Source organism: Aulonocara stuartgranti (assembly GCF_965226115.1).
Source record: "Aulonocara stuartgranti genome assembly, chromosome: 7".
NCBI lineage: Eukaryota > Metazoa > Chordata > Actinopteri > Cichliformes > Cichlidae > Aulonocara > Aulonocara stuartgranti.
The window spans coordinates 68,424,003-68,451,771 of NC_138945.1; the positions used below are offsets into that span (position 1 = coordinate 68,424,003).

The 27,769-nt window shown below is 39.5% G+C and overlaps 2 protein-coding genes and 1 long non-coding RNA gene across 3 annotated transcripts in view; 2 read left to right on the forward strand and 1 right to left on the reverse strand.

Annotated features, from left to right (window-relative positions):
* LOC309710150 overlaps nt 1-27,769 on the reverse strand; it is a 394,879-nt gene that overhangs the window by 20,407 nt on the left and 346,703 nt on the right. The window lies entirely within an intron of this gene.
* Nucleotides 1,509-17,409, forward strand: LOC309711632 (uncharacterized protein). The gene is made up of 22 exons (XM_082542047.1): nt 1,509-1,956; nt 3,072-3,234; nt 3,984-4,136; nt 4,234-4,394; nt 4,630-4,698; nt 4,776-4,880; nt 5,095-5,233; nt 5,770-5,855; nt 7,845-7,946; nt 8,042-8,183; nt 8,271-8,455; nt 10,594-10,776; nt 11,892-12,054; nt 12,804-12,956; nt 13,054-13,214; nt 13,450-13,518; nt 13,596-13,700; nt 13,915-14,053; nt 14,590-14,675; nt 16,676-16,777; nt 16,873-17,014; nt 17,102-17,409. The coding sequence occupies exons 1-22, from the start codon at nt 1,795-1,797 to the stop codon at nt 17,287-17,289; spliced, it is 2,958 nt and encodes a 985-aa protein (XP_082398173.1). The 5' UTR covers nt 1,509-1,794; the 3' UTR covers nt 17,290-17,409.
* On the forward strand, nt 22,129-25,100 carry LOC309710146 (uncharacterized protein). The gene is made up of 4 exons (XM_082539403.1): nt 22,129-22,200; nt 24,259-24,322; nt 24,448-24,603; nt 24,838-25,100. The coding sequence occupies exons 2-4, from the start codon at nt 24,283-24,285 to the stop codon at nt 25,050-25,052; spliced, it is 411 nt and encodes a 136-aa protein (XP_082395529.1). The 5' UTR covers nt 22,129-22,200; nt 24,259-24,282; the 3' UTR covers nt 25,053-25,100.

The following is a 27,769-nucleotide window of genomic DNA, read 5'->3' on the forward strand; positions in this document are numbered from 1 at the left end:
TTATTAGTACCAGACCATGATCATTATGATCTTTAAAGGCCTCGAAGAATTTCTCAAAGAATCTCTTTAAACTCAATATCAGACACTTACAGGATCATAAAAAGTATTAAAATTTGATTATTTCAAACTTCAAACGTGAAACATTGAAGATTTGAACTTGCATTAAATCTACTGAAACCCTGTTGTGGAAGTTTTCCCTTAAATAAAGCCTGCAGACGAGCGGTGAGCGGTAGCTAACATTCTTTAATCCAAACACACAAAGAACAGAAAACCAAGCTTGTGGAGAGCCTACATGTCCGCGGGGCAGACGGTCAGCAGAGTCTCCCTGAGCCTAGCATGGCTCTCAGTTAAATACCTTCTTCAGGAACAAAGGCAGTGCACAGCTGTTTCACACTTTAAGGTTCGCACTCCCTTGCTACCTCCCAGAGTCCTCAAAGAGACAAAAGACTTCCTGTGGAGTGGTCTGCTTCCCCCAACTTCCTTACTACACCCCCACCATTTGTCTTAATGTATGAGTGTGAGACTTGTTAGAATCCAGTGGCACCAAGGTATCATACAATAAAATAATGTGATTAATACATAAGTAAAAGAAATTCCTATACAACCCTTATTTAAGAAATGCACATCCTCAACTTGATCCAACTGCATGTTTTGTATTCTTAGACTTTTATAGCCACGCTTTCACGATAAAGTCCTCCCTGCAGTGCAGCACTTGCAAACATTAACAAGATTCTTTTAGTCTTGATGTAATGGACTTCAGTAACTCTGCTAGCCTTAATGTTTCCATAATGCTAGCAGCATTAGCAAGAGCAGCTAGGTGAAGATTTTGTTGCAAAGCTTTTACCATTGCTCTGACTCATCTACCTTACAAAATCCTTGCAATAAAACAAGGTTGGTTGCTCAGTAGCAGCTGGCCCTTTGCTACTTAGCTGATTACGTAATGTGCTGTCTGTATAGAGTTCAGCACCTGTACAGTTCAATGATCCAACAGGCCTTTCAACTCACACAAATGGAGTGTTTTCTTTTTTCATTCTTTTTCTCAAAGAAGAGTTTGAAAATAGCCGACTGATATTTTACAGCCATTAGAGTGATCGTTGTACATGGATACATTTTCATTTTATGATTTTAGTTTTTCCATATCACAGCTGTGCAATCATTGCTGCCAGTGCTACATAAGAACCACACGTATGTTACACATTTATAAAATACAGAAGCATTTTATCTAAATCTTGTTTACGCTTTGTCTCTTTGTATCTTAATATTAAAGTTTATTTAGTTTATGATCTTATGTGAGGGTTTCCTGCTGTTTGAGCATGTTCAGCTCAGTTTTTACCTGGAAATTCTGACTCTTTCACTCTTTTCTTTCAGATCTTTACAAGTCACAGCAAATTCTTGTAGATTAGTCAGTTTACCCAGTTTACTTCCACGTTCTTCTTCACATAGAAATGAGGATCCTCGTATTCAAATGTGTTTTATTAACAATGGAAGAAAATGAAACACAGAAAAATGCCTGACACTATGCGATATCTAAGGAAATCTGATACCGCTGTACAGTAGCCTGTCACATTATGCTAAAGGTGGTGGAGCAATGTGCTCTGTGTGAAGGGTGAAACACGCTGTGTTTCACCCTTCACACAAATCTCAAGGTGTGTAGGTAGAAGAGGGCCGGCTGAGCTACATATTTAAATGTGGGTCTGCCAGCTACTCCTCTCATTTCAAGTCAATGCTGTGGAAGAGAGCCAGAGATCAGTAATAATCAACACTTTTTCATAGTGCAGTCCAAATCGTCTCACCATGTTTGTTTCAATTGCACTGCTATGCCTCTGCCTTTTATTTCTTATTCTTCAACTCAAATCCAAGAGGCCGAAGAACTTCCCACCAGGCCCCCCAGGCCTTCCCCTGGTGGGGAACACTTTGCAGTTGAGTTTGGAGAACCCCTTAAAGGACTTTGAGAAGGTAAGAAAAAACATTCAATAAAATAAAAATGTCCATAATGTTTTATAATATTTTTTTTATCCTATTGATGGATTTACTATTATTAGTACTAAATGGGTCTAAATGTTTAGCTACTAAAACATTAGTGTGCTTTTCCTGACTGTGCTGTTAAAGACAATACCAATGCTTGTGGCTGTAAAAGGAAACACCTTTAAAATCCAAAGTTCTTACACTATAGTGAGCTCCTTATGTGATTACAAGATAGTTTAGCATAGTTTAAACCCCCTGCAATCATCACTGTATATGGATCAATGTTCAGCTTATCGTTTAAGAAATGTCATGTGACAGTGCTACATGAGAAAAGAACCACATGCATCTCTACAAATCAGACACACTGTGCTCCGTTTTTAAAACTGACCAACATCAACATCTTACAAAATGAAACACTGAAGTCCTTTGGTCTCATCACTGCTAACGTTTGCTTATGCTGTATATCGTTTTTTGTTTCGCTGCAGGTCATCAAACTACAGAGAGAAATGTGTCTTTAACAAATGCATATGGCATGCTCTGCAAGCGTAAAGTTAATAAATGTGTGCAGTGTGTAATGCGTGCTTCTATCCACACACAAATACAAAGCAATTTTACACCACGTCAAACTATTTTACAAATGTGTATGCCCAGACCTGAATAAATACAGATGTATAATAACTGATTTATAACTTAATTTATTAATTTCAGCTTCAGGAATTGGATAACGTTCTCCTTCAAAAAGCTGTTTGTGCATACACATATTTCTAAAACTACACGTTACTTCACTCTCACTTGCTTAGAAAACCTGCAATGCACGTGCACGAATCATCTGATCAGTCACGTCGTCACGTGGAGTCTTGAGACAAATCTCACGCTGCCAACTTTGCACAGATCCACAAATGTAAGCATGTCCCACTGTAAATATGTGGGCTTCCTCTGTATCCCTCCATGAAATGTTCAGGATTAGTTCATTTGATGCTTTTTTCTCTCCACAGAATAACTGAAATTACTGGACAGAAATGTTTAACCGTGTTGGAGGGAAATGTCCACCTGAGTATCTGGTTCATAAATTTCAAAAACTGCCATGTCATTTTGTTCCCTCCCAGCTGAGGAAGTCTTATGGAGATGTCTACAGTATTTACATTGGCCAGAAACCAGCTGTAGTCATCAATGGGCTGAAGGCCGTAAAGGAGGCGATGGTGACTAAGGCTGCTGATTTTGCTGGACGACCCCAAGACTTGTTTATTAATGATATCACCAAAAGGAAAGGTAGAACAGATGTTATCTATCAAAAAACATAACATCTGTTACAAAAAAAGCCAAACAAAGTCTTTCTATTTCTTTCTGGATTTTAATGTTGGAGGTTGTAGTGTGCTGTTATTTGGTGCGTTCATAAGAGAAAAGACTCATTACTTTGGAAATAATCATGGTGGCAAAACAGACACAAAACATTGCAAATAAATTGATGTAAAATAAAAAAATACATCATGCTACATTATTACTAATAACTTCCATCCATCATACAAAAAACTACAAACACATTTTTTTTAAACAGCAAATATGAATCTAAATTATAGGAAGACTCTAAGATGATCTAAGTTTTCAAACCACTTTGGTTCATGTTCTTTGAAACAAGCTGGTTAAAAAATGACTTGCTTCACATGTTCAGGCAATGAAATGTTTTTATTGCACGTGTTTGCATGTTTAACCAGAGTCTAACATTCCCAGAGCAGCTTCTATCAGTTGACCTGTTGCTTATTTTAAGATCCTCGTAGTTATCCTGGAATTGCACTACTGTTCACGCTTAAATCAATAATTGAATTTTAGCATGCATGCTAGAGATGCTAAGTCTTTTCTGACTGCAGTGAAACTCCAGTGAGATGCTGGTGTATCGAGCTGTACTGAATAAAATAAAAATAAAAGATGAAATAAGCCAGAAAGTAGAGCAATGATGACAAATTGTCAGCATTGATGATCTTTACGTCTTTCCCTTCTTTGTGTTTCTAATTTTGTCGTAGGGGTCGTTATGATAGATTACGGCTCTAGTTGGAGGGAACATCGTCGCTTTGCTCTGATGACTTTGAGGAACTTTGGTCTGGGGAAGAACTCGATGGAGGACCGGATTCATGAAGAGATAAAACATCTTGTTAGCACGCTGGAGGAGAGCGTTGGTAAGCGTTGGTCCACATAACTGAATTTTGTGGTGAGCCGTTGTTTCCATAATGTTCTTTTGTGTTGTTTTACAATGCTGTGCTGTTACATTACCAGGTAAAACCATGAGTCCTCGAGTTATGTTTCACAATGCGGCCTCCAACATCATCTGCCAGGTTCTGTTTGCTAGACGCTACGAGTATGACAACGCATTAATCAAACAGATTGTTCAGTGCTTCACTGAGAATACCAAGATGGTCAATGGACCGTGGGCTATGGTGAGTAAAAGCATGTTTCTGAGGTAACAAAGTTTCCTCAGGAATTTCGTTAAGGCGGAGATTTTACTGCAACAATTCCACCTGTAACAAAACTAACATGCAGATGTTTTTGTCACATCTAGCTTTAGCATGCTAGCGTGGTCATTTGATAAGTAGAACCAGCAAAAAAGGAAAACCAGGATTGGTCGCCTCTGATGATATTTAAGCAAATTACCCAGCTTGTCTTTCCTTTCAGCTCTATGACTCTTTCCCTATAATTCGTAACCTGCCACTGCCCTTCCAAAAGGCCTTTCAGAATGTGGAGGTAATTTTAATTTTCACTTTACCAGAAGGAAGAAGTAAAATTCTTTCAAACTGTGAATAATGTCGTTTGCTCTTTAGACTTGTAGGAATATTACAATTGATTTAATCAATGAGCACAAGAAGACCAGAGTTCCTGGAGAGCCACGAGATTTTATTGACTGCTATCTGGAGGAACTGGAGAAGGTGTGAGTGTGAAAAGAAACAGATCTGTTTTTCATATTCTGTTTTACATATGTATTAGGCATATTTAAAATCAAATTAATTTAATCCTACTTTCTAAAAGGAAATGCCTAAATACTTCACAGAAACGTTTTTGTTTTTATTTTACAGTTTTTAATTAATTTCCAGGAACAGATTAAGACATTTGTCTTACAATAATTGTTCCCCTTTTTCGTAGCGAGGCAATGACAGGTCTTCATTTTCAGAGGACCAGCTCATTATGTACTCTATAGATCTTTATATTGCTGGGACTGACACCACCTCCAACACCCTACTGACTGGTTTTCTTTACCTTATGAACTACCCGCACATCCAAGGTAAACCTGCACATGTAAATAATGCATATTATGGTTATTTGTCATTGAATTCTATGACTTGTCTGTAGCCTTCACATAACAGTCTAAATTGAAACACAGCTTATAAAAAATGTAGGCGGGGCCAAAAGGAGACCTGCTTAATCATTATGCATTTTCATCTTTCTTTTGAACCCCAAATTATTACTTACAAAATACAGTGTTATCATGTTGTGTAAGCTGTCGAGGATACTTGAGGGCACACGGGAGTTTGCCCAACTGGTCTATATGTGTTTTGTGGACTTGGAGAAGGCATTCGACCGTGTCCCTCAGGTGTCCTGTGGGGTGTCTGACCCATTGCTACGGGCCATTCGATCCTTATACAACCGTTGTAAGAGCCTGGTCCTCATAGCCGGCAATAAGTTGGGCTTCTCTGCTTGGGCTGCTGCCCCCGCGACCCGGCCCCGGATAAGTGGAAGAAGATGGATGTATGGATGGATGGATGGAAGCAGTATTGTGAAATGTGGATGTTAATGTGTGATGTTATCTCTCTTACACAGAAAAATGTCAGCAAGAGATAGATCAAGTATTGGAAGGGAAAGATCAAGCCACTTTTGAGGACAGACACAAGATGCCTTACATTCAGGTACTGTATATATGCTGCCCTCATGACACGTGACCATGTGAAGCTAGACAGCTAGCGAACAAAATAGAGGAGATCTTCCACACAAGGCTTGCTTTTCTTGCTTTTAATGAAGATCCTTTAAAACCTTATCCTCTCTCAAGGCTTCTCCTTGCTATTTCTTATTTGTAACTGAAACATACAGAAAATGAAAATAAATTGCTAGCTTAATGACAAATTTACTGATTAGCCTAGCTTAACACGTGCGTTACATTAGCATCGCAGTTCACTCCAGTTAAACACATATAAAAGTTATTTCTGAACATATAAATACTCACAAAGACAAACGTTTCCCAAGGTACAAGCGTGTAGGGCACTCTTAGCGTGTACATGAACTCGTTCACTCTTTTAATACTGCCGAAGCACTTTTCACGGCATTAACGGAAAAAATACATCAAAGATAGGCAAATGATCAGAGCGCTCCCTCGCTCCCATTTCCGCACATACAATACAAAGATCGCTTGTGATAACGATGTCTCACTCTGAGCAAATTTCGAACCCAGACATTTTAACTGTTTTTAGCATGAATTACTTAGAATATTTCTTAACTTTGAACTTATTTATCACTTTGCTTATGTAACTTAATCAGACTATGCACTAACTACTGACCTTTGACCAAAAGGCATAACAGTATATGTTAGAGATCTTGCTACTTACAGTTGTCCTCTATTTAGACGAGTTGCACTGGGTCTTCATAGATTGAGGGAAATCATATGATAGGATGCCAAGAGAGAAACTATGGTACTGGATGAGGAAGTCAGGAGTGGATACAAAATATATTAGAAAAGTGTAGGACATGTACGAGGACAGCAAGACAGTGATCAGTAATGTAGCAGGATTTGAAAATTGGTTCAAGTTGGGGCTGGAATCACTTCAGTATTGGACCTTTTGTTTACAATGACAGATGAGATCAGGCAGGAGTCTCTGTGAACTATGTTTGTAGATAACATTGTGATCTATAGTGAGAGTAGGGAACATGTGGAAAGAGCCTGCAGAGCAGACGTATGCTCTGGAGTGACTATGATGGTAAACATTGCAAGTCAGTATATCAGAAGGACAGCTCACGTTGATCATTTTGGAGATGCAATGCTGAGATGGTTTGCTGTACACATGTACATCCCTCCTCTGTGAATAATTTGGACAAAGTATAGTAAAGACTGAGCTGGCAGGTAGGAAAAGAGGAAGACCATAGAGAAGGTTCATGGATATATTGAAGAAGGACATGCAGAGTGTTGGCATGACAAAAAGAGGATGCCAGAGATAGGATGAGATGGAGACAGTAAGCACAAATTCCAGCATTTCAGCTGAATTAAATTGTTGTCAAATTGGTGTCATCCTGAATCTTTTGCTTCTTCAAAACCTTTCATGGTCTGGTTGTCTTGGCAACAGATCCAAAATCTTAAAACTACAAAATGAATTAGAAGATGCACATAAACAGCATTATTCAGGAAATCCATCCAACCATGGCAGCTCTGCTTTTACTGAAGGAATTGGTCTGACTTGATGTAGACTTGATCTACTGACCAGAAAAGAAGCATTTCATGGTAAAGGAGTATCATCATAACCTTTTCCATGCTTTGAATAGTTATTTGTAAGGAGTAGAAGGAACATTATTTATGCAAACAACATGTTTTAACGTAACGCATAAAATCTAGTAATGCTGCTGTGTGATAAAAAACACATGGAGTACTTGGACAAACTCCACTGGGTGTTGTTCTTGCAGAACACTGGTGTGTGCAGACAAAGTAGTTTTCACGTGATTGCAGGTTAATTAATAACAACAGGTAACTATTTGTTTTAATGAGGAAAATTAGACTGATATGGCTTTTTATCAGGATTTCTTACTGTGTTCAGATCAGTTCCATATTAAGTAACAGTGAAGAGAGCCCTCCCTCTGAATAGAAAAGGTCTCTGCTCAGACAAAGATAAAGCACAGATAATCTCTTCATCCAGGCTGTGATTCATGAAATACAGAGAGTTGCCAACACTGTTCCTCTCAGTGTCTTCCACTGCACCACTAAAGACACAGAGCTGATGGGTTATTCAATTCCCAAGGTAAGGGACGACTGATTAAATCATTTTTAACATTAGATACAATAAAGTCAAGAGTGTCCTTAATGGACTTGTCTTTGCATTTGTTTTCTTCTCAGGATACAGTGATCATTGAGAATCTGACCTCAGTGCTCAGCGAGGAGGGACAGTGGAAATTCCCTCATGAATTCAACCCTGAAAACTTCCTCGATGACAAAGGAGAGTTTGTTAAACCAGAGGCCTTCATGCCTTTCTCTGCAGGTACATGAAGACACGATTCACATACCGACATAGATGATTAAATCTTCTGTCGTAGATGATACTGAGGTATTTTTTTCAACGTCTCAGGTCCTCGGGTGTGTCTCGGAGAGGGTCTGGCTCGCATGGAGCTCTTCCTCATCATGGTGACTCTGCTGAGGAAGTTCAAGTTCATCTGGCCCGAGGACGCAGGAGAACCAGACTTCACTCCAGTCTATGGGGTCACTCTGACTCCCAAACCTTACCGCATGAAAGTCCAACTCAGAACGCCGCAGTGAGGCGGTGTGCAGATGGACATTAACTAGCAGTTGGTCCTGGTCGGAAGTTATCTGGGAAACTTTTATCCATTTCTTATTTCTACTGCATTGGTGAAATATGAAATAAACGTATGAAACTCACATTTGTTTCTTGTATTTCACACTTTCCGCAGTTTGAATCAGCTTCTTTTATTTTCAGGCTGTTCTTTATTTGTTAGCTCATGACTCCATAAATAGATTAAAGATTGTTTCTGGCCCAACAACATAAAACTTCAAACAAACTTTTCACCTCAGTCATTTTCTTAGTTACATTTGATTTGGCTTTTCACTAAGTTGTTTTTAATCTTGGTCTATTTACCACAATATAACTGAGCTTTGGTCAGTTATTAGTACCAGACCATGATCATTATGATCTTTAAAGGCCTCGAAGAATTTCTCAAAGAATCTCTTTAAACTCAATATCAGACACTTACAGGATCATAAAAAGTATTAAAATTTGATTATTTCAAACTTCAAACGTGAAACATTGAAGATTTGAACTTGCATTAAATCTACTGAAACCCTGTTGTGGAAGTTTTCCCTTAAATAAAGCCTGCAGACGAGCGGTGAGCGGTAGCTAACATTCTTTAATCCAAACACACAAAGAACAGAAAACCAAGCTTGTGGAGAGCCTACATGTCCGCGGGGCAGACGGTCAGCAGAGTCTCCCTGAGCCTAGCATGGCTCTCAGTTAAATACCTTCTTCAGGAACAAAGGCAGTGCACAGCTGTTTCACACTTTAAGGTTCGCACTCCCTTGCTACCTCCCAGAGTCCTCAAAGAGACAAAAGACTTCCTGTGGAGTGGTCTGCTTCCCCCAACTTCCTTACTACACCCCCACCATTTGTCTTAATGTATGAGTGTGAGACTTGTTAGAATCCAGTGGCACCAAGGTATCATACAATAAAATAATGTGATTAATACATAAGTAAAAGAAATTCCTATACAACCCTTATTTAAGAAATGCACATCCTCAACTTGATCCAACTGCATGTTTTGTATTCTTAGACTTTTATAGCCACGCTTTCACGATAAAGTCCTCCCTGCAGTGCAGCACTTGCAAACATTAACAAGATTCTTTTAGTCTTGATGTAATGGACTTCAGTAACTCTGCTAGCCTTAATGTTTCCATAATGCTAGCAGCATTAGCAAGAGCAGCTAGGTGAAGATTTTGTTGCAAAGCTTTTACCATTGCTCTGACTCATCTACCTTACAAAATCCTTGCAATAAAACAAGGTTGGTTGCTCAGCAGCAGCTGGCCCTTTGCTACTTAGCTGATTACGTAATGTGCTGTCTGTATAGAGTTCAGCACCTGTACAGTTCAATGATCCAACAGGCCTTTCAACTCACACAAATGGAGTGTTTTCTTTTTTCATTCTTTTTCTCAAAGAAGAGTTTGAAAATAGCCGACTGATATTTTACAGCCATTAGAGTGATCGTTGTACATGGATACATTTTCATTTTATGATTTTAGTTTTTCCATATCACAGCTGTGCAATCATTGCTGCCAGTGCTACATAAGAACCACACGTATGTTACACATTTATAAAATACAGAAGCATTTTATCTAAATCTTGTTTACGCTTTGTCTCTTTGTATCTTAATATTAAAGTTTATTTAGTTTATGATCTTATGTGAGGGTTTCCTGCTGTTTGAGCATGTTCAGCTCAGTTTTTACCTGGAAATTCTGACTCTTTCACTCTTTTCTTTCAGATCTTTACAAGTCACAGCAAATTCTTGTAGATTAGTCAGTTTACCCAGTTTACTTCCACGTTCTTCTTCACATAGAAATGAGGATCCTCGTATTCAAATGTGTTTTATTAACAATGGAAGAAAATGAAACACAGAAAAATGCCTGACACTATGCGATATCTAAGGAAATCTGATACCGCTGTACAGTAGCCTGTCACATTATGCTAAAGGTGGTGGAGCAATGTGCTCTGTGTGAAGGGTGAAACACGCTGTGTTTCACCCTTCACACAAATCTCAAGGTGTGTAGGTAGAAGAGGGCCGGCTGCGCTACATATTTAAATGTGGGTCTGCCAGCTACTCCTCTCATTTCAAGTCAATGCTGTGGAAGAGAGCCAGAGATCAGTAATAATCAACACTTTTTCATAGTGCAGTCCAAATCGTCTCACCATGTTTGTTTCAATTGCACTGCTATGCCTCTGCCTTTTATTTCTTATTCTTCAACTCAAATCCAAGAGGCCGAAGAACTTCCCACCAGGCCCCCCAGGCCTTCCCCTGGTGGGGAACACTTTGCAGTTGAGTTTGGAGAACCCCTTAAAGGACTTTGAGAAGGTAAGAAAAAACATTCAATAAAATAAAAATGTCCATAATGTTTTATAATATTTTTTTTATCCTATTGATGGATTTACTATTATTAGTACTAAATGGGTCTAAATGTTTAGCTACTAAAACATTAGTGTGCTTTTCCTGACTGTGCTGTTAAAGACAATACCAATGCTTGTGGCTGTAAAAGGAAACACCTTTAAAATCCAAAGTTCTTACACTATAGTGAGCTCCTTATGTGATTACAAGATAGTTTAGCATAGTTTAAACCCCCTGCAATCATCACTGTATATGGATCAATGTTCAGCTTATCGTTTAAGAAATGTCATGTGACAGTGCTACATGAGAAAAGAACCACATGCATCTCTACAAATCAGACACACTGTGCTCCGTTTTTAAAACTGACCAACATCAACATCTTACAAAATGAAACACTGAAGTCCTTTGGTCTCATCACTGCTAACGTTTGCTTATGCTGTATATCGTTTTTTGTTTCGCTGCAGGTCATCAAACTACAGAGAGAAATGTGTCTTTAACAAATGCATATGGCATGCTCTGCAAGCGTAAAGTTAATAAATGTGTGCAGTGTGTAATGCGTGCTTCTATCCACACACAAATACAAAGCAATTTTACACCACGTCAAACTATTTTACAAATGTGTATGCCCAGACCTGAATAAATACAGATGTATAATAACTGATTTATAACTTAATTTATTAATTTCAGCTTCAGGAATTGGATAACGTTCTCCTTCAAAAAGCTGTTTGTGCATACACATATTTCTAAAACTACACGTTACTTCACTCTCACTTGCTTAGAAAACCTGCAATGCACGTGCACGAATCATCTGATCAGTCACGTCGTCACGTGGAGTCTTGAGACAAATCTCACGCTGCCAACTTTGCACAGATCCACAAATGTAAGCATGTCCCACTGTAAATATGTGGGCTTCCTCTGTATCCCTCCATGAAATGTTCAGGATTAGTTCATTTGATGCTTTTTTCTCTCCACAGAATAACTGAAATTACTGGACAGAAATGTTTAACCGTGTTGGAGGGAAATGTCCACCTGAGTATCTGGTTCATAAATTTCAAAAACTGCCATGTCATTTTGTTCCCTCCCAGCTGAGGAAGTCTTATGGAGATGTCTACAGTATTTACATTGGCCAGAAACCAGCTGTAGTCATCAATGGGCTGAAGGCCGTAAAGGAGGCGATGGTGACTAAGGCTGCTGATTTTGCTGGACGACCCCAAGACTTGTTTATTAATGATATCACCAAAAGGAAAGGTAGAACAGATGTTATCTATCAAAAAACATAACATCTGTTACAAAAAAAGCCAAACAAAGTCTTTCTATTTCTTTCTGGATTTTAATGTTGGAGGTTGTAGTGTGCTGTTATTTGGTGCGTTCATAAGAGAAAAGACTCATTACTTTGGAAATAATCATGGTGGCAAAACAGACACAAAACATTGCAAATAAATTGATGTAAAATAAAAAAATACATCATGCTACATTATTACTAATAACTTCCATCCATCATACAAAAAACTACAAACACATTTTTTTTAAACAGCAAATATGAATCTAAATTATAGGAAGACTCTAAGATGATCTAAGTTTTCAAACCACTTTGGTTCATGTTCTTTGAAACAAGCTGGTTAAAAAATGACTTGCTTCACATGTTCAGGCAATGAAATGTTTTTATTGCACGTGTTTGCATGTTTAACCAGAGTCTAACATTCCCAGAGCAGCTTCTATCAGTTGACCTGTTGCTTATTTTAAGATCCTCGTAGTTATCCTGGAATTGCACTACTGTTCACGCTTAAATCAATAATTGAATTTTAGCATGCATGCTAGAGATGCTAAGTCTTTTCTGACTGCAGTGAAACTCCAGTGAGATGCTGGTGTATCGAGCTGTACTGAATAAAATAAAAATAAAAGATGAAATAAGCCAGAAAGTAGAGCAATGATGACAAATTGTCAGCATTGATGATCTTTACGTCTTTCCCTTCTTTGTGTTTCTAATTTTGTCGTAGGGGTCGTTATGATAGATTACGGCTCTAGTTGGAGGGAACATCGTCGCTTTGCTCTGATGACTTTGAGGAACTTTGGTCTGGGGAAGAACTCGATGGAGGACCGGATTCATGAAGAGATAAAACATCTTGTTAGCACGCTGGAGGAGAGCGTTGGTAAGCGTTGGTCCACATAACTGAATTTTGTGGTGAGCCGTTGTTTCCATAATGTTCTTTTGTGTTGTTTTACAATGCTGTGCTGTTACATTACCAGGTAAAACCATGAGTCCTCGAGTTATGTTTCACAATGCGGCCTCCAACATCATCTGCCAGGTTCTGTTTGCTAGACGCTACGAGTATGACAACGCATTAATCAAACAGATTGTTCAGTGCTTCACTGAGAATACCAAGATGGTCAATGGACCGTGGGCTATGGTGAGTAAAAGCATGTTTCTGAGGTAACAAAGTTTCCTCAGGAATTTCGTTAAGGCGGAGATTTTACTGCAACAATTCCACCTGTAACAAAACTAACATGCAGATGTTTTTGTCACATCTAGCTTTAGCATGCTAGCGTGGTCATTTGATAAGTAGAACCAGCAAAAAAGGAAAACCAGGATTGGTCGCCTCTGATGATATTTAAGCAAATTACCCAGCTTGTCTTTCCTTTCAGCTCTATGACTCTTTCCCTATAATTCGTAACCTGCCACTGCCCTTCCAAAAGGCCTTTCAGAATGTGGAGGTAATTTTAATTTTCACTTTACCAGAAGGAAGAAGTAAAATTCTTTCAAACTGTGAATAATGTCGTTTGCTCTTTAGACTTGTAGGAATATTACAATTGATTTAATCAATGAGCACAAGAAGACCAGAGTTCCTGGAGAGCCACGAGATTTTATTGACTGCTATCTGGAGGAACTGGAGAAGGTGTGAGTGTGAAAAGAAACAGATCTGTTTTTCATATTCTGTTTTACATATGTATTAGGCATATTTAAAATCAAATTAATTTAATCCTACTTTCTAAAAGGAAATGCCTAAATACTTCACAGAAACGTTTTTGTTTTTATTTTACAGTTTTTAATTAATTTCCAGGAACAGATTAAGACATTTGTCTTACAATAATTGTTCCCCTTTTTCGTAGCGAGGCAATGACAGGTCTTCATTTTCAGAGGACCAGCTCATTATGTACTCTATAGATCTTTATATTGCTGGGACTGACACCACCTCCAACACCCTACTGACTGGTTTTCTTTACCTTATGAACTACCCGCACATCCAAGGTAAACCTGCACATGTAAATAATGCATATTATGGTTATTTGTCATTGAATTCTATGACTTGTCTGTAGCCTTCACATAACAGTCTAAATTGAAACACAGCTTATAAAAAATGTAGGCGGGGCCAAAAGGAGACCTGCTTAATCATTATGCATTTTCATCTTTCTTTTGAACCCCAAATTATTACTTACAAAATACAGTGTTATCATGTTGTGTAAGCTGTCGAGGATACTTGAGGGCACACGGGAGTTTGCCCAACTGGTCTATATGTGTTTTGTGGACTTGGAGAAGGCATTCGACCGTGTCCCTCAGGTGTCCTGTGGGGTGTCTGACCCATTGCTACGGGCCATTCGATCCTTATACAACCGTTGTAAGAGCCTGGTCCTCATAGCCGGCAATAAGTTGGGCTTCTCTGCTTGGGCTGCTGCCCCCGCGACCCGGCCCCGGATAAGTGGAAGAAGATGGATGTATGGATGGATGGATGGAAGCAGTATTGTGAAATGTGGATGTTAATGTGTGATGTTATCTCTCTTACACAGAAAAATGTCAGCAAGAGATAGATCAAGTATTGGAAGGGAAAGATCAAGCCACTTTTGAGGACAGACACAAGATGCCTTACATTCAGGTACTGTATATATGCTGCCCTCATGACACGTGACCATGTGAAGCTAGACAGCTAGCGAACAAAATAGAGGAGATCTTCCACACAAGGCTTGCTTTTCTTGCTTTTAATGAAGATCCTTTAAAACCTTATCCTCTCTCAAGGCTTCTCCTTGCTATTTCTTATTTGTAACTGAAACATACAGAAAATGAAAATAAATTGCTAGCTAATACACATCTTAATGACAAATTTACTGATTAGCCTAGCTTAACACGTGCGTTACATTAGCATCGCAGTTCACTCCAGTTAAACACATATAAAAGTTATTTCTGAACATATAAATACTCACAAAGACAAACGTTTCCCAAGGTACAAGCGTGTAGGGCACTCTTAGCGTGTACATGAACTCGTTCACTCTTTTAATACTGCCGAAGCACTTTTCACGGCATTAACGGAAAAAATACATCAAAGATAGGCAAATGATCAGAGCGCTCCCTCACTCCCATTTCCGCACATACAATACAAAGATCGCTTGTGATAACGATGTCTCACTCTGAGCAAATTTCGAACCCAGACATTTTAACTGTTTTTAGCATGAATTACTTAGAATATTTCTTAACTTTGAACTTATTTATCACTTTGCTTATGTAACTTAATCAGACTATGCACTAACTACTGACCTTTGACCAAAAGGCATAACAGTATATGTTAGAGATCTTGCTACTTACAGTTGTCCTCTATTTAGACGAGTTGCACTGGGTCTTCATAGATTGAGGGAAATCATATGATAGGATGCCAAGAGAGAAACTATGGTACTGGATGAGGAAGTCAGGAGTGGATACAAAATATATTAGAAAAGTGTAGGACATGTACGAGGACAGCAAGACAGTGATCAGTAATGTAGCAGGATTTGAAAATTGGTTCAAGTTGGGGCTGGAATCACTTCAGTATTGGACCTTTTGTTTACAATGACAGATGAGATCAGGCAGGAGTCTCTGTGAACTATGTTTGTAGATAACATTGTGATCTATAGTGAGAGTAGGGAACATGTGGAAAGAGCCTGCAGAGCAGACGTATGCTCTGGAGTGACTATGATGGTAAACATTACAAGTCAGTATATCAGAAGGACAGCTCACGTTGATCATTTTGGAGATGCAATGCTGAGATGGTTTGCTGTACACATGTACATCCCTCCTCTGTGAATAATTTGGACAAAGTATAGTAAAGACTGAGCTGGCAGGTAGGAAAAGAGGAAGACCATAGAGAAGGTTCATGGATATATTGAAGAAGGACATGCAGAGTGTTGGCATGACAAAAAGAGGATGCCAGAGATAGGATGAGATGGAGACAGTAAGCACAAATTCCAGCATTTCAGCTGAATTAAATTGTTGTCAAATTGGTGTCATCCTGAATCTTTTGCTTCTTCAAAACCTTTCATGGTCTGGTTGTCTTGGCAACAGATCCAAAATCTTAAAACTACAAAATGAATTAGAAGATGCACATAAACAGCATTATTCAGGAAATCCATCCAACCATGGCAGCTCTGCTTTTACTGAAGGAATTGGTCTGACTTGATGTAGACTTGATCTACTGACCAGAAAAGAAGCATTTCATGGTAAAGGAGTATCATCATAACCTTTTCCATGCTTTGAATAGTTATTTGTAAGGAGTAGAAGGAACATTATTTATGCAAACAACATGTTTTAACGTAACGCATAAAATCTAGTAATGCTGCTGTGTGATAAAAAACACATGGAGTACTTGGACAAACTCCACTGGGTGTTGTTCTTGCAGAACACTGGTGTGTGCAGACAAAGTAGTTTTCACGTGATTGCAGGTTAATTAATAACAACAGGTAACTATTTGTTTTAATGAGGAAAATTAGACTGATATGGCTTTTTATCAGGATTTCTTACTGTGTTCAGATCAGTTCCATATTAAGTAACAGTGAAGAGAGCCCTCCCTCTGAATAGAAAAGGTCTCTGCTCAGACAAAGATAAAGCACAGATAATCTCTTCATCCAGGCTGTGATTCATGAAATACAGAGAGTTGCCAACACTGTTCCTCTCAGTGTCTTCCACTGCACCACTAAAGACACAGAGCTGATGGGTTATTCAATTCCCAAGGTAAGGGACGACTGATTAAATCATTTTTAACATTAGATACAATAAAGTCAAGAGTGTCCTTAATGGACTTGTCTTTGCATTTGTTTTCTTCTCAGGATACAGTGATCATTGAGAATCTGACCTCAGTGCTCAGCGAGGAGGGACAGTGGAAATTCCCTCATGAATTCAACCCTGAAAACTTCCTCGATGACAAAGGAGAGTTTGTTAAACCAGAGGCCTTCATGCCTTTCTCTGCAGGTACATGAAGACACGATTCACATACCGACATAGATGATTAAATCTTCTGTCGTAGATGATACTGAGGTATTTTTTTCAACGTCTCAGGTCCTCGGGTGTGTCTCGGAGAGGGTCTGGCTCGCATGGAGCTCTTCCTCATCATGGTGACTCTGCTGAGGAAGTTCAAGTTCATCTGGCCCGAGGACGCAGGAGAACCAGACTTCACTCCAGTCTATGGGGTCACTCTGACTCCCAAACCTTACCGCATGAAAGTCCAACTCAGAACGCCGCAGTGAGGCGGTGTGCAGATGGACATTAACTAGCAGTTGGTCCTGGTCGGAAGTTATCTGGGAAACTTTTATCCATTTCTTATTTCTACTGCATTGGTGAAATATGAAATAAACGTATGAAACTCACATTTGTTTCTTGTATTTCACACTTTCCGCAGTTTGAATCAGCTTCTTTTATTTTCAGGCTGTTCTTTATTTGTTAGCTCATGACTCCATAAATAGATTAAAGATTGTTTCTGGCCCAACAACATAAAACTTCAAACAAACTTTTCACCTCAGTCATTTTCTTAGTTACATTTGATTTGGCTTTTCACTAAGTTGTTTTTAATCTTGGTCTATTTACCACAATATAACTGAGCTTTGGTCAGTTATTAGTACCAGACCATGATCATTATGATCTTTAAAGGCCTCGAAGAATTTCTCAAAGAATCTCTTTAAACTCAATATCAGACACTTACAGGATCATAAAAAGTATTAAAATTTGATTATTTCAAACTTCAAACGTGAAACATTGAAGATTTGAACTTGCATTAAATCTACTGAAACCCTGTTGTGGAAGTTTTCCCTTAAATAAAGCCTGCAGACGAGCGGTGAGCGGTAGCTAACATTCTTTAATCCAAACACACAAAGAACAGAAAACCAAGCTTGTGGAGAGCCTACATGTCCGCGGGGCAGACGGTCAGCAGAGTCTCCCTGAGCCTAGCATGGCTCTCAGTTAAATACCTTCTTCAGGAACAAAGGCAGTGCACAGCTGTTTCACACTTTAAGGTTCGCACTCCCTTGCTACCTCCCAGAGTCCTCAAAGAGACAAAAGACTTCCTGTGGAGTGGTCTGCTTCCCCCAACTTCCTTACTACACCCCCACCATTTGTCTTAATGTATGAGTGTGAGACTTGTTAGAATCCAGTGGCACCAAGGTATCATACAATAAAATAATGTGATTAATACATAAGTAAAAGAAATTCCTATACAACCCTTATTTAAGAAATGCACATCCTCAACTTGATCCAACTGCATGTTTTGTATTCTTAGACTTTTATAGCCACGCTTTCACGATAAAGTCCTCCCTGCAGTGCAGCACTTGCAAACATTAACAAGATTCTTTTAGTCTTGATGTAATGGACTTCAGTAACTCTGCTAGCCTTAATGTTTCCATAATGCTAGCAGCATTAGCAAGAGCAGCTAGGTGAAGATTTTGTTGCAAAGCTTTTACCATTGCTCTGACTCATCTACCTTACAAAATCCTTGCAATAAAACAAGGTTGGTTGCTCAGCAGCAGCTGGCCCTTTGCTACTTAGCTGATTACGTAATGTGCTGTCTGTATAGAGTTCAGCACCTGTACAGTTCAATGATCCAACAGGCCTTTCAACTCACACAAATGGAGTGTTTTCTTTTTTCATTCTTTTTCTCAAAGAAGAGTTTGAAAATAGCCGACTGATATTTTACAGCCATTAGAGTGATCGTTGTACATGGATACATTTTCATTTTATGATTTTAGTTTTTCCATATCACAGCTGTGCAATCATTGCTGCCAGTGCTACATAAGAACCCAACCCGTTCTCACTCCCGACGCGTAAAATAATGACGATTTGTCACGTCCCTTAACTTCTCATGCTGACGCCTAAGGTACCCTTCCACGTTTTTATGTGACGCTGTGGGTTGTCAATTCATTCCAATATGAACCCGCTCGCGGCGATCAGAGACGCTTCGAGCAGAGGCTCCAGCCATCCATTTACTCCAATAATAACCCCGTCACGGCGAAACATGACGCTGTGAAGCACAATCTAACTGGAGAACCGGGTACCCTCTCCGCGAACGGGTTTTTCTCCCTAATTTAATGCTTTCTTTTAATGACATCGTTAACATTTCTCAACAAAAACACGAAAGTATCACTGATAATTCAACAATAAAATCGCTTCATGTTGTGGCCATCACACAGTGTTTTCCAAACTGATTCACGATCTGAAAGTGCGCAGATTTAACGTACATAATCCTTTGTTAGGTTTATTATTTTCATTTCACACGTAAAACACATTTATAGATTCATTCACCACTCCTGTAGTTTTGGACGCGCTCGGCTCCAGCCAATCAGACGCAACCTGTGTAAGCAAAGGCTGATGGGAGAACGGAGAGACCCATTTATAAGAATAAGAAAATGAGGCGGAACTGATTGATTCTAATGCAGGTATGTAAAAAATACATATATTTAAAGTAATACCTTGATGTGTGTTTCAAAGTTTGTTTTTTCATAAAAGCTTCAAACAAACAGAGGTGACTGATCTCGGAAACGGTGTAATGTATTTAAAAATGGCTACAGCTACCGTCAGCATGCTTGCTAGGTAACGACTACACGTGTCTACTGCAGCATTAGCCATTTAATCCAACGATGATGGATTAAATCTATTACAAACGTTAAAGGACTTGTGTGCTGCAAAATACCCTCACATGGTGCGTAAAGCAGTTTTTGCGCTAAGAGTTCTGCTAGCTCTTTACAAACTGATGATGCTAACGTTAATTGCTAACATTAACCGGAGCGCCAAGACTGAAAATCATTTGAATTGCGTTAGTTATGTGTTTATGTCACTGAGTTCTGCAAAAATCTCTTTCCTCTTTAGCTTGAAAATGAGTGATTCAGAGGATCCCGAGCTGGAGGAAGAGCTTCAGGCTGCTGACGAACTCCTTCAAGATATGCAGGTAACATTTTTAGTGGAAACAGTTGTTAAAGAGGGAACACGCTTGTCTAATATTTTGTACGGAGTAAACGTTATGTTATTTGAATTTTTTTTTAAAGTTTATGTCAAATTAAGTTGGTTAACTTAACATGTTTTATAATCTTTGCTTTAATCATAGACTGTATTTTAGGTGTTCCCTTTTTTCCTTGTTAATTGCGTAGAATGATGCACAGAGTGAACCTCAGCCAAGACCAGTGCGCTGGAAAAAACGTGACAGACAGGGAGCTTTTATTCCTCAAAGACCATCAACCAGTCGAAGTACTAGTTGCATGCCACGTGGTCAGTGTTCACACAACCATTGATTTTATCTCACAACTTGTTTTCACCAAAGAATTTCAGTAAGTAAATATTCTTCATTCCCCCCCCCAGTGTCCAGAGAGCAGCATCAATGTCCACGTGAAGAACCTAGTTATGTTGCCAGTGTCAACCCAACAAAAGGTACTTTACCTTCTTGTATATATTGTGATTTCTGTTTACTTTTATATTTGTTGTTATAGTTGAGTTATGCAGGGCTTTTGTGCAGTCCTAAGAAACATACTGCCTAGAGTGTTTTTCAGAGTTTCTTCCTTTCTTTATTTTTTTTCTGTTAGTGTATGGAACTGAGGTGCTTCGTCAGGAGCTCCTTCAGTTGTTGGAGGATGGAGAAGAGGACGCAGCCATGACTTGTGAGACGTCGTCTGAGTCAGCTGCTACTCACTGGGCGATCAGAAATATGGTGTCCTCGCAAAAGTGGAAAGAGGCCAGGCCTTGTCTTATAGACAATATGTTAGCTACTCTGGATCCACAGTCACACCGTGTGTGTCAGTGTGGCAAACAAGTAGTTGTGAGGTGTCTGGACTGCCTGCCTCTTCCATTCCTTTGTGCTGACTGTGATATTGCAGTTCACACACGCTTTGTCCTGCACAACAGAGAGGCAGTAACAGGAGGGTTTTTGCAGCCTTCATCAGAGTTTCACAAGCCAATAGGTACAGTTTTTAAGTCTTATGCATTTCTTGCTATGTATGAGTATGAGTGGGTGCTGTTATTGTATATTTATTGTGTATCAGTTAATTTCTAATTCTTTTTATATATATTGTGTGTTTTAATGTTAGTTCGGCTGTTGCCTGTGCAAATGCCAGACCATGTGTGTGACTGCCCAGCAGGTAACGTTGAGGTTTCACCCGGCGCAATTGTGGCTCTTGTAACCATAAATGGTAAGTTGCCCTTTTGTCACACACTACATACACAATAGATGTGTTTGGAGGTTTTATTGCAAATTGTGCATTGCTATCTTGGTTTTAATTACCCTCGGCCCGCAGTATATGTGGGCACCTGTCAAAGGTCATTTGGATTTACCAGACCGATTTGAAAACAACATGAAAAAAATGAATGCTTTGAGCCATGACTGAATTTATCCTTATCCTTTCTAAAGGCCGTTATAACCTTGCACTGCCAGTGGTGAGCTGCACCAGCTGTGGCCTAATGTGGTCCCCCTCAGTTAAGGACATCCTGGGTAGTGGATATTGGCCTGGCACCTTAAATTTCTGCACCCTGTTTTCAATGGATGTCTTTCAGTCTTTCTATGACATTAAGAAGGCTGCACCAGGGATGTCACTTAAGGCATTTGTCAAAATGCTGGATGAACGAACAGCCCATTTTGGAAGGGTGAGTTTCTAAATTTGCTAAGTTTAAGGAAATTGTGCAAATCAATGTTTATGATGACTGTCCTTGAATATTCTGTTGTATGTCCTCTATGTAAAAGAATGGCCGAATATCAGCTGATGCCTTCAGTAAAAGTTTCTTGGAGTGGAGTGCTGTAAAGTTTGAGGTGGACAAGATGTGCAAGGAGCCATGCTTTAGCTGCCCTGCCTGCACTCCAGACATGCTTGCCGTCTCAGTTGATGGAAACCGCAAGCTTTATCGCTTTCAGTCTAATGCAAGGTACGTTATGCATTGTGTACATAAGTCAAATATGGATTTGTAGAAAAATGTATTTTAATGTTTCTTTTCAAACAACTGTCACTGTGTTCGTTCAGCACTTCAGAGCAGGGGAACTTTGAAGGTGTCTTCATTGAAAAAGATGAGGAAGTTGCTGAGTTTGTGAAATACATCCAGAGACACACAAATCATGTAAGATACACATATATATATTAGTGCTGTTAGCGTTAATCTTGTTAAAATGACGTTAATGCCGTAACCATATACGTGTGTGTGTGTGTGTGTGTGTGTGTGTGTGTGTGTGTGTGTGTGTGGACATATATGGATGGGTCGATATTTTTTTTATTTTTCTCTTGGTGTTGTCGTAATACTATTTACTTTATTTTATCTTAATGTTTACTTAATTTTGTCACCATGTGTATTTAAAAAAAACAACATGATTTTTATTTTGTGTTATCAGTGCTGTCCTGGGGAGATCTGAGGTCTTGTGTGACTCGAGGCTAATTCAGCTAATTGTTATGCGTTTGTTTTAAAAAGTTTGTCCCTGATAGGGCTTAATCATGTCATGTCTTTTATGTTAAAATCTTTGAGTGTATAGGTCCCGGGGAAAGGGTTGTGCGGATCTTCATCTTGGACTGCAGCAAAGGAGTCGTCCAAAAAGTCCACTGGGAAGTTGGATGAGGAGGGCATGGAAATAGCTGTTTGTCGCCACGGAGTCCTCTTAGCTGCATTGAACATGTTTCGAGGGGAGATCTTTGCTTACCCCCTTTTTCTCCAGAGGAAGTTGGCAGCTAGCATCCCAGGACATATTACGTTCCTTTGCTCCGATGTGGCCTGTAAATATTTCCCCTATTTAACCAAGGTGGCTCAGCAGTGCCCTGAGCTGAGGAACCTCTTGTCAATGCGTCCTTTTCTCTCTGTCATGCATGCAAAGGCTCACACTTGGAAATGCGAGGTATACTGCAGCTTGTAGTTTTGGATTAGTTTGAGACATTTTGTTATAAGGTTGAATGAATTCAGCAGTCATGTATTGTGACCTCCTTTCTATAGATCAAATGGGGAGGTGCGTTTCAGGATGGGGCCGGTTCAACAGTTGGAGAAGAGGTGGAACAAGTAAACAGTTTCCTGTCTAGGGCGGCCATCACAACGAAGTACATGTCTAAAGCAGGTGTGTGTCCGTGTCTGAGATTCCACTCAGTCTCCTGCTCATTAATTCTAATTTGTATACTAACTGAAATGCAGGGCGAACAGACATGCTGACCCTCCTGGCTTTGGGGTGGAACAAAAGGAAAGTGGAACAACTGGGCCGCACTTTGAGCCAGCGATATCTAAAGGTCATTTTTTCAACACCCATTTTAATGTGTGTGGTAATGGGGGGAAAACACCAGTACTCTTTTAATGTCAATATGAATGACATTTATGAATGCATTCTTAGATCATAAGGATCCTTAGAGAACAAGTGGAGAGCCTGAATGCGACCAGAAATGAGCTGGGTGTGGATGACGACACACTGCAGCAATGGGTGGCCGATGTGCAGAAATGGGCTGAAGGTGAGTCTCAATATAATGCACTCATGTATAACAATAGGACCCACCATGGCCTCATTAAAGAACTTAGAGTTAAGATCTTTCTGACAGTGTCAACAAACAATGAAAAATAAGCCTTGGAAAAGCAAATTTATGGCAGAGTTGTTGCGTTTCATCAAATTGGATAGAACCTGGGTTGAAATGATGTCGTACTAGTTGGTTTTATAAACCTGAACACCAACATACTTGTTATCTCATGATTATCATGAGATGGCAGCACATGAAGGCTCCAGATGTCTTATAATGAATGTCATCAAGTCAGTGATTACAGAGTCCACTGTAGTTTGGTGACTGTTACTCATCCTGTATTCTGATTAATATTCCTCTCACTTAGAAAGTGATCAAACTGATGGCAGCCTTGGAGCGTTGCAGGCACGAATAGAGGAGCTTGTCGTCATCATCAGAGTGCGAACACAAAGTCTTTACAGACAAAATGGTACGTCCCAGTTTCTTTGAAACGGACCGTTTGATGCTCAGTTTGTACAGCTTGTGCAGCTACTTTGTAAACAGAATCAAATCAGATCCAGGTTTGTTTAAGCTGGATGTGATTTGTTCTAGCAAACAAATTGATGAGTGTAGATTAAAATGAAACTATATACATTATGTGAAGGTGTGAATTTTTTATGATTATTTACAGATAGCAACAAGAGGCGACACAGAATTCGCAAGGTCATCTTAGTTGAGAAGAAACGCTTGGCGGCTGCTGTTGACGACTACAACAAGCTCGCAGAACCAACAAAGCAAATCGTATCCAGTGATGCCCTCATGCAGACCGATATTTGGCCCTGGCAGAGCACAAGTGAACGTAAGCTCTTGATTTATAAATATCCTTTTTAAACAAGCTCCCAGTATCTGAGCAGTAGTTGAATGTTTTGTTCTTGAATCATAATATGCTGCTATGTTTTCCCATCTGATGTTGTTAAACTGTAGCTGCTGCTGACCTCCGGACAAAGAGAAAGGTCTTTGAGAAGGTGATGGCTGTGAGGCGCCTGAGAGAGGAGGAGATGATCCTTTGCAGGGAGATGCGGCATCACTGGACAGTGTTGCGAATGCGTTCTGTGGTGTTGGGGACAATCTCCTCAGACTGTAAGCACTTTATTTATTTATTAATTTTTTGATGAATCGATTGAAAATAAGAGCAGATGCTAAAGTCTTACTGGATCTTTTACCTATATCTAGATTGCTAGCTAACACTGCCTTCTCCCTTTTAAAAAAATGTTTAATTACAGCATCCTAATTCCTTGTGTTTATGAGGTGATGTTTTTTTGTTGTTTGTTTTTTTTACTTTTCTCATATTTATTTGTTTTGTTCTTTTTACAGCCTCCTTTGTTGGCATGTCGGAGGATGCACAGAAGGGACTCTGTAGCCTGGTTTTAAAAAAACAAAGTGAACTGAAAGCTGAAATGCTCAAAGTAAAGGACATGTACAAGAGAATCCTCAGCCACCAACCACTCCTGGAAATGGACTCGGAGGAGGAGGAGGACATTCCAGACGATGCCACTGAGAGTGATTTGAGCACTTCTGATGAAGACTGATTGTGTCATCATTGATGTTATGTTTGGTAAAATAAAAAGTTAATCACATCTCTGTTCAATGTGATTTTTCAACAGACATTTTACATTTTGAGAAGAAAAATGGAATTTCCTTGGTGCAGTTGTTTACCCTGAATCATTATTTCCCATCTAATTTAATGACTAGTGTACATGTTCAGATACGATAACATAATTTAATTTATGGGATGCTTTCTGGGCTGCTCAAATAATCAAAAAATTTAAAAGCACCAGGCAGCACACTCACAAGTAAATTTTTTGTTCAGTGTTTTGTCGAAGAAATCAACAAGTACAACTGAGATGTTTGCTGTAGTGGTGTGTTTGTTAAGAAGCATGCCAGCACACTGGTGAACTGACAGTCCCAGAATGCACCCGAGCCATTGACTCGCCCCAGAGCAAATGAAATTGCTTATCTAGAAAGACAACCGTTATCAAAGAAGAAGTAAAAGAGTAGGAAACAAATGGTAAGGGAAGGTACTGTGGGGTAGGAAAGAAAGGCCAGAGCTGTGCAAAATGACCTCCAGCAGGCCACAAATGTGCACGTCCGCTCAAACGGTCAGAAATGGACTCCATGAGGGTGGTATGAGGGCCCGACGTCCACAGGTGGGGTTGTGCTTACAGCCCAACACAGTGCCGTATGTTTGGCATTTGCCAGACAACACAAAGATTGGCAACTTTGCCACTGGCGCCCTGTGCTCCTCACAGATGAAAGCAGGTTCACACTGAGCACTTGTGACAGTCTGGAGACGCCGTGGAGAACCTTCTGCTTCCTGCAACATCCTCCAGCATGAGTTTGGCAGTGGGTCAGTTTTGGTGTGGGGTGGCATTTCTTTGGGGAGCAGCACAGCCCTCCATGTGTTCGGCAGAGGTAGCCTGACTGCCATTAGGTACTGAGATGAGATCCTCAGACCCCTTGTGAGACCATATGCTGGTGCGGTTGGCCCCGGGTTCCTCCTAATGCAAGACAATCCTAGACCTCATGTGGCTGGAGTGTGTCAGCAGTTCCTGCAAGACGAAGGCATTGATGCTGTGGACTGGCCCGCCCATTCCCCAGAACTGAATCCAATTGAGGACATCTGGGACATTATGTCTCGCTCCATCCACCAACTGCACCACAAAATGTCCAGGAGTGGGCAGATGCTTTAGTCCTGGAGTCTGGGAGGAGATCCATCAGGAGAGCATCTGCCACTTCATCAGGAGTATGCCCAGGTGTTGTAGGGAGGTCATACAGGCATGTGGAGGCCACACAGACTAGTGAGCCTCATTTTGACATGTTTTGAGGACATTACATAAAACCAGATTAATGATTCTGTATTGCATTGATCAAGGAACCAACCCAATAGGAGCTAAAGGAATCCTCTTGACATTACTTCACTCAGTAAGTTTATACTATGTTTAATGTGCATTTTCTTCATCAGTTTAGAACATAACATGTTAGCGCTCCCTGGTCCTTTTTGGAGACAGATCCTGAGACAGCAGGCAGCTATGGAGAACTCGTGTCAGCTGTGGTAATTAAGGAATACTTTGATTTAATATTGATTTCATGACAACTATCCTCTGGCACATATTCCTGGATATATATAATGACATAAGTAAACTCCCATTTTAGAATCATTGCCTTCTTTGATCTGACTTATTGCCTCAGACTTTGGCCCTGTGTCCCCAAAAGTATAGAAAATCCATGACACTGAGTAAGAGGCCTTTATCATGTTATAAGTGAGAGAGTTTGGTGTAACAGTGGTTGAACATGCCAAATCAATCCACAACATACTGCCATTCCCCAGCTGTAACCTGCATATGCATCAAACCAAAATCCAGTATCATAGCCACAAAAAAGACATAAAGATTAGGTTAAAAGGGCTGTCTCATTTTGCCAGATAGCTTCATCCCAAAAAAGATAAACATTCTTCAAAAACAAAAGTTTGTGAATATTTGCTGTATTGCCAGGCCTAAAACAACCTGTTAAACTTATCAAATTATTGTCATAGATACAAACCTATTGATTGAAACAGAATAATCCATTGAAGCCTCCATCATCATCATCCACAATCACTGTTACTGTTCAGATTATTTTATCTCTGTTTTCCTCTAGAATGTTTTGAAAATCAGCATTTGATCAACAGACTTTTTAAAAGTTTATTTTGATCCTATTGTTTACGTGTGTAATTGCATTTTTATTGAAATTATGACAGGAAAACCCTCAATCAAATTGTATCTTTGATATCTAATAATAATATTAACAATAATGTTACATATGTAATATGTACACAATAATATTGTGCAAACAAACAAGAAAAATAGCAAAAAATGTCATTTTTTTTTAATACCCTGTATATAAAGACCACATATGACCACAACTCCAAATGTGCAATTGTCACTGCATCTAAACATGACATATCACAAAAAAGTAGAAACATATAATATACAATATGTTCTGAAGCTGGTACTGGTGCAGTTAACTTTGTTTTAGGCTCCCATACACAGTAGGTGTTACTTACTATACGTGCAGTGCAGTATTACTTTACCTTGTAATATGTTATAATAAGCAAGTCACTTCTATATTTATGATGATGTAGACAATAATGTTGGCTGATATGTAAAACTATGAGATGTCGAGTGCAGGGAAGATATTATTGATCGATCAGATTCATGAATATGTTAGGTACTTAAGCCACAATTAGAGAGTGAAACAGAGACTGACA